At 39.7% G+C, this 15409-nt stretch overlaps 1 protein-coding gene and 1 non-coding gene across 2 annotated transcripts in view; both read right to left on the reverse strand.

Annotated features, from left to right (window-relative positions):
- LOC111540880 (F-BAR and double SH3 domains protein 2) overlaps window positions 1-15409 on the reverse strand; it is a 158667-nt gene that overhangs the window by 28046 nt on the left and 115212 nt on the right. Inside the window, exon 8 of the mRNA XM_023209511.1 lies at window positions 4808-4969. Coding sequence (XP_023065279.1) covers window positions 4808-4969 — 162 coding nt within the window. The remainder of the gene's footprint in view (window positions 1-4807; window positions 4970-15409) is intronic.
- LOC111540986 lies at window positions 6497-6603 on the reverse strand. Its single transcript, XR_002731122.1, has one exon. It is a non-coding gene; the product is annotated as a U6 spliceosomal RNA (small nuclear RNA).

The following is a 15409-nucleotide window of genomic DNA, read 5'->3' on the forward strand; positions in this document are numbered from 1 at the left end:
GATATCTTCTTGCCTTAGCCTCCTGAGTAGCTAAGACCGCCAGAATGTACCACAGTGCCTGGCTAGTTGAAATTTTTTTTTTTTCTTTTTTTAGAGACAGGGTCTACTATGTTGCTCAGGCTGGTCTCAAACTCCTGGCCAGAAGAGATCCTCCCACTCAGCCCAATGTGTTGGGAATACAGGCGGGCCTGAATAACTGATTTTTGACAATGATGCAAAGGCAATTCAGTGGAGAAAGGACAGTTAAAAAAAATTCCAAAAAGGGACAAAGAACTCTGACTTACTCTGTTTACCATAATCAAAGATGAGCTCATGCTGAATTACAGATTTAAATGTAAAACCTAAAACTATAAAACTTCTAGAAGAAAACCTAGGAGAAAATCTTTATGACCTTGGTTTTACGCAAAGATTTCTTAGCTACCACACCAAAAATATGATCCATAAAAGAAAAATTGGTAGGTTAGACTTCATTAAAATTAAAAATTTGTGCCCTTTGAAAAGTATTAAGGAAATAAAAAAATAAGCCACAGACTAGAAGAAAATTACATAAATCAAAATATCTGATAAAGGATTTGTATTCAGAGTATAAACTCTTAAAATGCAATAAAAAGAAAACAAACCTAATAAAAAATAAACAAAGATTTGAACAGACACTTCACCAAAGAAAATATACAGATGCAAATAAACACATGAAAAGATGCTCAACATTATCAGGGAAATGGAAATTAAAATGACAATGATTTACAACATCACACCTATTAGAATGTCTAAAGTTAAAAAGACTGACTATACTAAGTGTTGACAAGATTGTGGAATAACTGAAACACTAGTACCCTATTGATGGGACTGTAAAATGGTATAACCACTTTGGAAAACAGTTTGTCAGTTTCTTAAAATGTTTAATAAATACCTATTGTATGACCCAGCCACAGCATATGATCTTAGCAGTTTTAGGAACTCCTTATCTTACCCTTATCTCCAACATCGTTATTGAGCATGGTCCTCGCAAAGACCAGAGTCAGAATTTATTTATATGCAACTCTGCAGATGTTCATACTCTAAGGGAGGCTGTACAACAGAGTAGACTGGCAGTTTGCCTTTGTACATTAGTTGGGGAAAGTAGTTGAAAATAGGGAAGTGATGTTAAGATTGTGGGCTATAGTTTGAAAATGCAAGAAATAAAAGAACAGAGTGGGCGTAGTGGCTCACAAATAAAAGAGTAGAAAGAATAAAAATATGGGCTGGGTGTGGTGGCTCATGCCTGTAATACCAGCACTTTGGGAGGCCAATGTGGGCGGACTGCTTGAGCCTAGGAGTATGAGACTAGCCTGGGCAACATGGTGAAAATACAAAAATTAGCTGCGCATGGGGGCATAAGCCTGTAGTCTCAGCTACTCAGGAGGCTGAGGCAGGAGGATCCATTGAGCCCCCAAAGGTTGACGCTGCAGTGAGCCATCGACAGCACCACTGCACTTCAGCCTGGGTGATAGAGCGAGACTCTCCACACAAAAAAACAAAAATACACATTATGTTGTACACCATAAATATATACAATTTTTTGTAAATTAAAAAATAAATAAATAAAAGAGTAAGTAAATACACTGAATTGCTAGCTGTGCTGTTATAAGGATGGAGCTATTAATCATTTTCTTCTTTATTGTATTTTCCAAGTTTTTAGTAATCTGCTTACATAACTTTTTCTATTGTAGAATTAATATAATTTCAAAAGTTAGGTTGTCATCTTGGCATGGCTTTTGAGTAAGAGAAACCCAGCAACAAGAGAAGGGAGGCCGAGTGACATAGACTGATGGGGTCGCTGGCAGCAATCTAATAGGGGAAGCAGCACGCAGGCTCTGGCCACCTGCAACTGAGTAATTGTGTCAGTGGACTGTTCTCCTTTAAAAACAATGTTGCTATTCTCTGGAATTCCTTTCTTCCAATCTTACATTCTGTACCTTAGCATGATACAGAAGGCGGAGTTAATACCCAAGTAAGTATAGTTCCTTCCTTATTCTATAAGGGAGTAGCCTATGTCATTTTTAAACATTTATCTTCCACAAGGCATTTTCAGTTGCACTACTATTAATGTCTAACAGTAGTATTAATCATGTTTTCCAGATGACGAATGGTTTTGTTGGCACCTGTAATGGAAGAAATAATTTAGCCTCTAGAATGTGTATTTCTGCTTCATGTTCCTTAGTCAGCTAGCTGTCAGTATGAAGAGATACAGCCCCCTCTAAATAATTTCAGTGCTGTTATTTAAAAGCAGATTAAATAAATATGGGTCCTCGTTAAGCTATTTTGTGCCTATGTCTCTCCTTTATTTATATTATTAGATCTTCCACAAAATGTAATCTCTCAGTTGAAAGATGCAGGTTCGTAAGATTGACTAGGGGGAAGAACAACATGGGACGGGATTGCAAAATGCTCCCTTCACAGAGGATATGATATGTCTCTAGATGAGTGATTTCTCTGGACAGGTCTCAAAAACACTCATTTATTCAATACTTACTACTACTGTATTAGGCACAACTCCTTCATTCCCTTCCTTCACAACGAGAACAGCCCTTCTTTATCTCCCACTAAAATTCTTCAAGGACTATCCCAAATGACATATCTCCATGGGGCACACTTTCTTCCCTATTCTAGCTGATACTGAGCTTTTCTGACAGTATTTCAAAGAATCACAAGATTCTGGAGTTGGTTGGTGGGGAGGGGATGGTGGGAATCTCAGAGTCTTTTAATCTTTCTTTCAGAAACCCAAGAGAAGTGACTTTTTCCAAGGTGTGCAGATGAGTTAGAAGTAAGCAATTCCAAGTTTGCTACACAGTAGCCCAGTCATACACTGCCATGTATCACTAAGATCTATAAAGGTCTGTCTGGTCTCCTAGCTTGTAAACTCTATGAGGAAGGAGACCAAGTTTTGTTCATCTTCAGTTTGCCCAGGAAGTAAGTACAAAGTTAGGTGGTATGCGCCTGCTCAGTTCAAAGTCAGATGGTATGTGCCTGCTCAATCGATTTGGTTAGAAAAGGTGCTAGTTGAAGGAAAATCATGGGTTTGATTGGTTGGAAACAGTCATGCTGTAGAAGCCCAAAGCAAGTGGGCCTGGAATTTGCTGTCATCAAAAACTCTACAACAATCTGAAGTAGATGAGCATTATGACTTTTAGAAAGTGCAATAGTAGGAGATATTCCATGAGATGGAGCAACTCTGTTCTGTTTTTTTTTTTTTTTTTGAGATGGAGTTTCACTCTTGTCACCCAGGCTGGAGTGCAATGGCATGATTTCAGCTCCCTGCAACCTCTGCCTCATGGGTTCAAGCAATTCTTCTGTCTCAGCCTCCCGAGTAGCAGGGATTATGGGTGTCTGCCACCACGCCTGGCTAATTTTTGTGTTTTCAGTAGAGACAGCGTTTCACCATGTTGGCCAGGCTGGTCTCGAACTACTGACCTCAGGTGATCCATCTGCCTCGGCCTCCCAAAGTGCTGGGATTACATGTGTGAGCCACCACGCCCGGCCGGAGCAACTCTGTTCTAATAACAACTGGGGAAGCGCTTGTAACCCCAAAGTCAAGTGGGTGATGTTTCTTTTTCCCTCCAGCTGGATTAACATTAATAGTTACATGAAAATAAAGCTTCAACAGATTGTTTTTCCTTAAAATGTAGACCCACACACAATCCTTTTTAAATGTGCAAGTGTATTCTCATTAGAAAATCAGAATGCTATGTGAAAAAACTTCAGGAATGTTTTAAAATTTTGGCCAGTTTCTCTAGCAAGCCTGCCTGATATCTGAAGAGCACAACCATTTAAAGAGGCACTATGAAGATAGTGGGAAGTTGGGAGGTTAGAGTTTTAGCTTTTAGTTTGCCACTATTCCAACTACCTACTCAGCCATCCAGCCATTCACTCCTTCCTTCAAAAAATATTTAAGTACCTACTATGTGTCAGGCACTTTGCTGTGCAGAGCAGGGAACCAGGAAGATATGGCAATTACATTCTAGAGAGGAAAACAACAATAAACAAAAGAAAACAAATAAAGAAGGCAAGTTCAAACTATAATAAATACCATTGAGGAAATAAACAGGATGGCAGAGAGTAATGGGTGGGAAGGTGACAGTAGAAATTACATTAGTCTGACTAGCAAGGCATCACATAGCCACCTATGTAATATCAGGCAAATCACTGAACTTTTCTGGTACTTAGATCTCCAACATGAAAAACTAAGGTTGAACCAGATGACATCAGAGTGGAAAAAGCCCTGGACTTGAAGTAAGGAAACTTAAGCTGTGTCCTGGCCTTGCCTGTAAACAAACTCACCTACATTCTCTCTATGGAAGGAGAATATGAAAGCTGTTAGGAGTTGAAGTCACCTCAGACTAAGCCCACACACTAAGAAGAGCATTCCTTTCACTTAAGATTGTGTGCAAATCTCTGGATGTTTATTTTCATTTTCACTAAAGACGACCTCCGAGAACTTCAGAGATACTAGATTGTTTTCTATTCTATTACTTCCAGACATGAAGCATATTTACTCTATGAATGGGATGAGTCTGGTAGATAGGCATTGATAACCCAAATAGTGATAACATATTCTTCATCATACATTAAAAAATACACTTATTTTTTTCCTCTCTTTCATTTCCTGCAATAATTTAAAATCAATTAGTGATAGGCTGAAGAACAAAACCTAAACCACTAGCAAACTATTATCTTTTTAAAAAATTTTGGCTATTACTAAGTTTGGCTACAGAGTCAAAGCATCCTTCAATGAAAATCAACTTATCATATCCAAGAAAATAAATTGTACCGAGTGTAAAGTGCCATTACTGGTCACTGCAGGAGGGCGGGCCCATCGCTCATTTTCCAGTTCTTCCATTACTTGGCTCATGGCACTCTTTAGCCATGTGTCCACAGAAACACCGATCTGCTTTAGCAGGTCCAGCCGGGCTTCAGCTTTCAATTTAATTATCTATAGAACGAAGAAAATGGTCAGAAATCAAGGTTTTTATTATTCACAATAGCAAAGATAAGGAATCAACCCAAATTACCATCAATGATCGACTGGATAAAGAAAATGTGGTACATATACACCATGGAATACTATGCAGCCATAAAAAGGACAGAGATCACGTCCTTTGCAGGGACATGGATGGAGCTGCATGCCATTATCCTCAGCAAACTAAGACAGGAACAGAAAACCAAACACTGCATGCTCTCACTTATAAGTGGCAGCTGAACAATGAGAACATATGGACACATGAGTGGGGGAGAACAACACACGCTGCGGCCTGTGAGGGGATCATGGGTGGGGAAAGAGAGCATTAAGAAGAACAGCTAATGGAGCTGGGCTTAATAGCTAGGTGATGGGTTGATCTGTGCAGCAAACCACCATGACACACATTCCAGTATTACTTTTGCACCACCCTAATAACAAACCTGCACATTCTGCACATGTATCCTGGAACTTAAACGCTGAAAAAAAAAAAATTAGCTAGGCATGGTATCACGGGCCTGTAGTCCCAGCTACTTGGGAGGCTAAGGTGGGAGGATCACTTGAACCCAGGAAGGGGAAGTTGCAGTGAGCGGAGATCACACCACTGCACTCCAGCCTGGGTGACAGAGCAAGACTCTATTTAAAAAAACAAAACAAAACAAAAAACAAAAAAACTAGAAAGTATACAACTGTCACGAAAGGAAATTACTTAAAAGGAAAAGAATCATACATGATCCTATCAGTCTTACATGGCAAATATTCTCAAGGCTTTGTCCACATGCAGACATATATTTGCACAACTGTATTCTTTGTGGCAATGCAGCTTTTATTTTTTAAGTTACCATTTTTTTTTTAATTTTTAATTTTTTTGAGGTGGAGTCTCACTCTGTCACGCAGGCTGGAGTGCAGTGGTGCAATCTTGGCTCATTGCAACCTTCGCCTCCCAGGTTCAAGCAATTCTCCTGCCTCAGCCTCCCAAGTAGCTGGGATTACAGGTGTGTACCACCACACCTGGCTAATTTCTGTATTTTTAGTAGAGTTGGGGTTTTGCCAAGTTGGCCAGGCTGGTGTCGAACTCCTGACCTCAGGTGATCCACCTGCTTCAGCCTCCCAAAGTGCTGGGATTACAGGCGTGAGCCACCTCACCCAGACAAGTTACCATTTGTTATAAACTTCTTGTTTATATCCCTACCAAAAAAAGGAAATCAAGCCTTTTTCCCCTTCAAATTAATCAAGTTCTTCCTAATCGATTAATTAGAACAATCTTGATATTTACTAGCAACTCTTCCTTGGCACAGATGCTGATTCTTCACTTGGAGCAGGGCAAGAGAAAGGGCGAGGGAGGGGAGATAGTGAAGAAGGGAAAGAGAGGGTGGAGCGGGGTGGAGGGAAGAAGAGAGAGAGAGAGAGACACAGAGGCAGAGAGACAGAGATCAGGAACAAAAGAAAAGAATCAGAGTATCCTAACAATGAAATACTTGCTTTTTTTTTTTTTTTTTAATAAAAAGTATGGAATGCTTCATGAATTTAAGTGTCATCCTTGCATAGGAGCCATGCTAATCTTCTCTGTATCATTCCAATTTTAGTATATGTGATATTGAAGTGAACACATACTTGCATTTTTTTTTTTTTTTTTTTTTTTTTTTGAGACGGAGTCTCATTCTGTCACCCAGGCTGGAGTGCAGTGGCGCGATCTCCACTCACTGCAAGCTCTCCCTCACGGGTTCACGCCACTCTCCTGCCTCAGCCTCCCGTGTAGCTGGGACTACAGGCGCCCGCCACCGCACCCGGCTAATTTTCTTTGTATTTTTAGTAGAGACAGGGTTTCACCGTGTTAGCCAGGATGGTCTCGATCTCCTGACCTCGTGATCCGCCTGTCTCAGCCTCCCAAAGTGCTGTGATTACAGGCTTGAGCCACCGCGCCCAGCCCCATACTTGCATTTTGACAAGGGCACAGTATTGATGATAGATCAAATATAACTTGTGAAGAGGAAGAGATCAAGAGTGATAAAGTCTGCTTCCTTTTCCTGTTCATAAGGCTATGCCTCAGAATATCTTGAAATCCAGCATTTTCAGTAGCCTTCTAACCCGTCTCCTGGACTTTGTATTCTCTTCTGTAATCCATCTTTTACAGTCTGTGAATGACCTTATCATGTTGCTTCCCTGTTAAAAAACTTCCATAACTCTTGATTATCTACTGAGTAAAGAATTAACTAATTCTTAACTAGGAATAAAAAATATCTTTCACAGTTTGGCTGAGTTATTTCCTTCTACTGCTTCTTTCCACACCCCCCCCATGTTCCCACCCCACTGTCCCACTTGCTGTTCCTCCGATCCATCATGTGCTTGCGTGCCTGTGTGTATGCCAGTCCCTCTGTAAATGCCTTCTCATTGCTTTTTGATGCCTGGTGAGTGGCTTATCTTTTGACAGTCTGTTCAAGTATTACCCTTTCCACAAAGATTTTTCTAAGTATTTCTCTACCTTCCTCAGGCAGTAAATAACTCCTTTTCCTCTGCTCCTAAAGCACTCCATATAGATCTAATTACAATGTGATAGGCACTAAATTATACTTAGCTATTTAACTAAGTATGCCTGTTTGATATAACTGGGGGCTCCTTTAAGACTCGAGCATTGACATTCAGTGTTATTCTCCTGTTACGTGTTCAGTAACCTTTTTTGAATAAATATCCTATATAACTGTGCTTCTACTTTTCCAAGGAAAGACTGAACGGGCTCTACCAATTCTTTCAAGATTGGCTCTACCAAACTTGAAAGACTGCCATTCAATGATACTGAGTTATAAACTACTGTGTCTCTTTAATAACAATAATTTTTAATATTAAAGAACTTCTCTCTAGCAATTCTAACATTCTTCAGCACAAGCTTAAAGAATTCCCCCTTTGGGTCGGGCATGGTGGCTCACGCCTGTAATCTCAGCACTTCGGGAAGCCGAGGGGGGCAGATCACGAGGTCAGGAGATCGAGACCATCCTGGCTAACACGTTGAAACCCTGTGTCTACTAAAAATACAAAAAAGTAGCTGGGTGTGGTGGCAGGCGCCTGTAGTCCCAGCTACTAGGGAGGCTGAGGCAGGAGAATGGCATGAACCTGGGAGGTGGAGTTTGCAGTGAACCGAGATTGTGCCACTGCACTCCAGCCTGGGTGATGGTGTGAGACTCCGTCTCGAGGGAAAAAAAAAAAAAAAAAAAAGAATTCCCCCTTTGACTTGTTGACTTGGCTGCCTTTATTGATTAACTTGTTTGTCAACTAACAGTAATATTTTTGCTTTTAAACTAAATTTATGATGTGGCTGGCAGAAATAGCAGAGATTGAGAATAAAAAGTTCCTATTCTCCAAATTCAGGAAAGGGAATAACTATATATTCTTTAGCCCTTGTTTCATAAACCATAAACGAGTAACCACAGAACTAGTTTTAAATCCCTTCTGATCAGAAAGTAACTGCTGGCCGGGTGCGATGGCTCACACCTGTAATCCCAGCACTTTGGGAAGCTGAGGCGGGTGGATCACTAGGTCAAGAGATCAAGACCATCCTGGCTAACACGGTGAAACCCCGTCTCTAGTGAAAATACAAAAATTTAGCCGGGCGTGGTGGCGGACGCCTGCAGTCCCAGCTACTCGGGAGGCTGAGGCAGGAGAATGGCGTGGACCCGGGAGGCGGAGCTTGCAGTGAGCTGAGATCCGGCTACTGCACTCCAGCCTGGACGACAGAGACTCCGTCTCAAAAAAAAAAAAGAAAGTAACTGCTGCTTTGCTCCAACAGCCATGCCTCTGAAAGTCGGCCAATCTGTGACAGCTTCTGCTTCTACTAGTCCTCCAAACTCTAAACACCATGGCTAAAAGTGAGTCAACTCCTTAAACATTCCTAGTTTTGAAAATCTGCCAATCCCTGACATTCAACCTTCTCAAAACCGTATATATATCAACTCTTGCTTTGTTCAGAGTGAATGTGTTTTGTGTCATTCTCTTTTGCTAAGCAAGTAATACATTCAGCCTCTTTTGCTTAGCAAGTAATGCATTCAGCTTCATTGTTTCACATATGCAAGTGGTGATCTCTTCCTTAACATTTAAGGTTCCACTAAGTTAATTTTGAGGACTCTCATTTGGTGGCTTTCTGTGGGACTCTTGGACAAACAAGTTGGAGCTGGTGTAGTGGCTTGTACCTGGAGTCCAAGCTACTCAGGAGACTGAGGAGGGAGGCTCACTTGAGTCCAGGAGTTTGAGGCTACAGTGAGCTATGATCATGCCTCTGAATACATAGCCATTGCAATTCAGTGACAAATACTTTTGGTACACAATTTTTTTTTTTTTTTTTAAGAGCCAGAGTGGTTGCTCTTGCCCAGGCTGGTCTTGAACTCCTGAGCTCAAGCAATCCTCCCACCTTGGCCTGCAAAAGTGTTGGGATTACAGGTGTGAACTGCTGTGCCCAGCAAGTACACAATTTTGATTTCCCTCCAAATTGTCTGCTTGGCAAGTTGATATCAAAAACAATTTGTGTTCTGACTTGTTTCACTGGGCTTTCTTTGCTGAATTAATTTTTTTATATTAATGTTTTTAAGTAAATAGACTTTTATAAAAATTGAGGTAAAACATTACATATGTTTACTATGTGAACCATTTTAATTTACTATATGAACCATTTTAAAGTATACAATACAATCGTTTGGGTATCATATACCTCTTTATATAAGATAATTGGAATTTTTGGCTTAGAGGCATGCCATTTGGTAAACACTCTTGCAAAAATCTGCTTATTCTTTTCATAATTTTCTCTTTTTGGTAAAAATTTATTGACATATAGCTCAGGTGAGACAAAGACCTTTTGGCACACAACTTTATTATTATTTTTTTTTTTAGGACCATACAATTCACTCAAGTCTGAGATTCAATGGCTTATAGTATATTCACAGTTACCATCACCACAGTCAATTTTAGAATAGTTTATAACCTCCAAAAGAAATCATGAACCATTTACCTATTGATCTCCAGCCCCCTATTCCCTGTAGTCTTGACAACCGCTATTCTACTTTCTGTCTATATAGATTTGTCTATTCCGGACATTTAACACATATGAAATAATATAATACATGGTCTTTTATGACTAACTCCTCTCACTTTGCATAATATTTTCAAAATTCATCTATGTTGTAACATGTATCAGTATTTCATTCCTTTTAATGACCAAATAACATTCTATTGTGTGGATATAGATTAGAATGTTTATCCATTTGTCAGTTGGTAGTCATTTAGGTTGCTTCTATTTCTTGGCTATTATGAATAATATTGCTATAAACGTGTGTGTACAAGTTTTAGGGTGGACATGTTTTCACTTCTTTTGGGTTTATACATAGGGCTGGCATTGCTGGATCATGAAGTAATGCTAAGTTTAACCATCTGGGGAAATATTAGACTGTTTTTCAACGTGGCTCTATCATTTGATTCCACCAGTAGGGTATGAGGGTTTCTCCACATTCTGGTAATCACTTGTTAATGTCTGCCTTTTGATTCTAGCCATGCTAGTGGGTATAAAGTAGTATCTTACTGTTGTTTGCATTTTCCTGGATAACTATCAATGTTACAAATCTTAGGCCAGGCACGGTGGCTCATGCCTATAATCCCAGCACTCTGGGAGGCTGAGGTGGGTGGATCACGAGGTCAGGAGTTTGAGACCAGCCTGGCCAACACAGTGAAACTCCGTCTCTACTAAAAATACACAAAATTAGCCGGGCGTGGTGGCGAGTGCCTGTAATTCCAGCTACTCAGGAGGCTGAGGCAGGAGAATCGCTTGAACCCGGGAGGTGGAGGTTGCAGTGAACTGAGATCAGGCCATTGCACTCCAGCCTGGGCCACAGTGTGAGACTCGGTTTCCGAAAAAAAAAGAGAGAGAATCTTTTCATGTAGTTATTTATTGGTCATTCATACATCTTCTTTGGAGAAATGTCTATTCAGATCCTTTTCCTATTTTTAAGTTGAGTATTTTTCTTTGCCGTTTTATTATTACGAGTTTTAATATATTCTAGAAGCAAGTTTCTATCAGATACATGATTTGCAAATATTTTCCCCCATTCTGTGGGCTTTCATTTTCTTGACAGTGTCCTTTGAAACATGAAAGTTTTAAATTTTGATGATGTCTAATTTATCTAGTTTTTCTTTTGTTGCTTAGGCTTTAGTGTTATATCTAAGAAACTAATCCAAGGCCACAAAGACTTACCCCTGTGTTTTGTTTTGTTTTGTTTTGTTTGTAAGTTTATTAGCTTTCGCAGTTACATTTAGGTGTTCATTGTGAGTCAGTTTGTATATATGATGTGAAGTGGGGTTGTTAAGATAATTAACTGGAAGGTCATTAAACTGAGGCAGCTCCAGCATCCCGGCTTCCTATGTAAGCAAACCAAAACTCAACTCAGTATAAATGGTAAAACAAAACTGAAGCTTAACCAATCAAAAACTGCCAACTACCTTCTAACTAGAAACCTTCCACTGGAATGATCCAAAAAAGGCTACTACTGTGCCACTTTAACCAATCAAATATTTGCTTTGTTTTGCTTCTGAGTTCACCCTATAAAAGCATTCCTCTGGTGTTCCATTGGTGGAACTCTGAACTGCATACGATCTGGTGCTGCCCAAGTAATTATTGCTATTTTCTCAAATAAAAAAAAAATTTAATGTGCCTAAGTTTATCTTTTAACAGAGTCAAACTTCATTCTTTTGCATATGGATATCCACTTGCCCTACCACCATTCTAGTATGCTTTTGCTTTTTTAAGAGACAGGGTCTTACTGTTGCCCAAGCTGGAATGCAGTGTTATGATGATAGCTCACTGTAGCCTCGAACTGCTGGGCTCAAGTGATCCTCCCACTGTAGCCTTCCCAGTAGCTAGGACTATAGGTGCATGCCACCATGCCTGGCTAATTTCTAAATTTTTTTGTAGAGACAGCCGTCTCACTATGTTGCCTAGGCTGATCTTGAACTTCTGGCCTCAAGTGATCCTCCTGACTCAGTCTCCCAAAATGCTGGGATTACAGGTGTGAGCCACTGTGCCTGACCTCTAGTATTCATTTTAAAACAAAGAAATGTTTTTATTTTTGTTTTTTAAAAGAGTGAACCAACAAGCTCTTTCTTAGAAATCACATATGCAAGACATTTAATTGTGGAAGCAGAAAAGAGAGAAGTATTCAGTACATTCTATTTTCTCAAAGCAGTTATTCAAGTAATCTAGTTTTTATAAGATTTATTTTGTCAGTATTTTACCAAACAACAGATAAACATGGTATTTGCCAACTCAGATTGACTGCAGTTCCAGAATTAAACACTGCTATCTTCCCTTTAGGGTTTCAGTTGCTTATAAGTTAAAAATTGTCTAAAAGCAGAACTTTCTAGTGTTCTCAAATGAATTTTCATGACTTGCCAACTGATTAAAAAATTTCAGAGCATAGCTCTCTGTAAACTTGATGGCATTCCAGATACTACTTGACCAAATCATTTTTAGAACCTTTAAAGAGGTAGAACTTTAAAAAATAATATTTAAAAAATCCAGATATTTTAGGATACATAATCTTGGTTTATAAACACAGTCAATTACCTAGATTTTAACACAAAATTTAACATAAGCATATATACATGTAAAGCTATAGTTGAATTTCAAGTCTGTAAATCTAATTTGGACTTAATTCATTTGCCTTCAACATATCTCTTCTTTAAGGATAAGGACTGTGTGTATTGTATTACTATTTAGGACAGTGCTTTACTTGTAGAATAGAATCAATAATGGTAGATAATAGTATTTGCTACTCCATGTTTGGTACCTTAAAAAAAACTCCAAACAGCTTTTATCATAGGTACTAGAAACTATATCATCATGTATTTCATTTAATCCACAAAACAATTCTAGGGGTCAATATTATAAACTCTATCTATCTATCTAGCTAGCTGTTAGTTATTTGACAGGGTCTCGCTCTGCTGCCCAGGCTGGAGTGCAGTGGTGCAATAATAGCTCACTGTAACCTTGAATTTCTCCTGAGTAGTTGGGACCAGAGGCAGGTGCCACCACACCTAGCTAATGTTAAAGTTTTTTGTAGAGATGGGGTCTTGCTATGTTGCCTGGTTGGTACCAAACTCCTGGCCTCAAATGATCCTCCTGCCCTGGCCTCCCAAAATGCTGGAATTAGAGGTGTTAGCCACCATGCCTAGCCTCTAAACTCCATTTTATAGATGAGAAAAATGATTTAATCACGGTCATACCAACTGTGGTAACCCGTTATATTAAAGGTTCCCAAATAATCATGCTTCCTGGTATCCATGTAGTCTACTCCCACCATGATTCTGGGCTTGTCCATGTGATTTGCATTGGCTAGTGGGGAATTTGCCAATTTAATGGAAGCAGATGACCCTCAGTAAGTGCTATTTCGACTTGACTTCTTGAAATATGCTGTCACCATGCTGGGGAAGTCCAGTTTAACCTATATGCTGATGAAAGACCACAGGGGAAAAGGCCCAGCCATGGCAGATGAGCCCAGCCCTCTGGCTGATCCTCCAGCTGAATGTAATTGCTTGAGTAATCTCAGGCAAAACCAGCAAAAGAAATGACTAGTTGGCCTGGCACAGTGGCTCACACCTGTGATCCCCACATTTTGGGAGGCCGAGGTGGGAGGACTGCTGAGCCCAGGAATTCGAGGTTTGAGACCAGTCTGGGCAAAATAGTGAGACCCCGTCTCTATAAAGAATAAAAATAAAATATTAGCTGGGTTTGGTGGTACATGCCTGTAGTCCCAGCTATTCGGGAGGCTGAGGTGGGAGGATTGCTTGAGGTCAGGAGGTTGAGGCTGCAGTGAGTTGTGCCACTGCAGTCCAGCCTGCGGGACAGAGTAAGATGGTCTCAAAAGAAAATAAAAGAATAAAAGGAAATGCACAGTCTGCACCCAGAAAGGCAACAGATAATAAACCACTGTTGTTTTTTCCATAAAGTTTGGGGTGGTTTTCAAATGGAGCAACAGATTACTGTGTTTGAACAGCATAATCTCCAAGTATTTGGGTATTTTCTAGCCATCTTTCTACTATAGATTTTTAATATAAGTCTAATTAATCAAGAACTTACTATGTATAATATCAATCCTTTTAAACTTATTGAAACAGGTTTATGGTCCAGTGTATGGTCTTGTTGAATGTTCTATGTGTACTTTAAAAGAACATATATTCTACTTATATGCAGTGGAGAGTTCGATGAATGCCAATTAGGTAAAGTTCGTTAATGATGTTGTTCATTTTCTATATCCTTACTGATTTTCTATCTTCTTGTTCTATCAATTACTGAAAGAGGGATGCTGAAGTCTCCAACTACAATTGTAGATTTGTCTATTTCTTCTTTCAGTTCTGCCAGTTTCTGCTTTACATATTTTGTAACATTATTATTATATATACATCCAGGACTGAAATATATTCTTGATGAAATATCTTTAAAAAATCATTATGTATTATCCTTCTTAATATTCCTTGTCCTAAAACGTATTTTGTCTAACATTAATATAATCACTTCATTTTTTTTGTTAGACAGGGTCTGGACTTCGTTGTCTAGGCTGCAGGGCAGTGGTGCGATCACGGCTCAGTGCAGCCTCAATCTCCAGGGCTCATCCTCCTACCTCACCGCAGCCTCCTGAGTAGCTGGGACTACAGGCGTGCATCACCATGCCCGGCTAATTTTTGTATTTTTTGTAGAGACGGGGTTTTGCCACCTCAGTTTTTTAATGATTAGTGTTTGTTCTCCTGTGATAAGCAACAGCTAAAATTTCTCCTGGATTTTTTTGCCTTTCAGTTATTGTTTCCTGCCAAGCTCCTTGGAGTCTCTGTTCCACATGTGTACTCAGGTATCAGCCAAGGATTTGGAAGGGCTTTCCAAATGACATCCACCTTCAGGCCAGTAAGATGGAGGTTCTGCTTAAAAAAAGGATGAGTTTGCGTCCTTTGTAGGGACATGGATGCAGCTGGAAACCATCATTCTTAGCAAACTATCACAAGAACAGAAAACCAAACACCGCATGTTCTCACTCATAGGTGGGAACTGAACAATGAGATCACTTGGACTCGGGAAGGGGAACATCACACACTGGGGCCTATCATGGGGAGGGGGGAGGGGGGAGGGATTGCATTGGGAGTTATACCTGATATAAATGATGAATTGATGGGTGCTGATGAGTTGATGGGTGCAGCACACCAACATGGCACAAGTATACATATGTAACAAACCTGCACGCTATGCACATGTACCCTAGAACTTAAAGTATAATTAAAAAAAAAAAAAACTGGGTAAGAGAAAGAAAGTTTTATCTATGGGAGATGAATAAACTATCTATCACAAAAAAAAAAAAAAATTCTGGTTGTGCTGCTCCTTACAGATGCAGAGCTATA

Source organism: Piliocolobus tephrosceles, chromosome 13, assembly GCF_002776525.5.
Source record: "Piliocolobus tephrosceles isolate RC106 chromosome 13, ASM277652v3, whole genome shotgun sequence".
NCBI lineage: Eukaryota > Metazoa > Chordata > Mammalia > Primates > Cercopithecidae > Piliocolobus > Piliocolobus tephrosceles.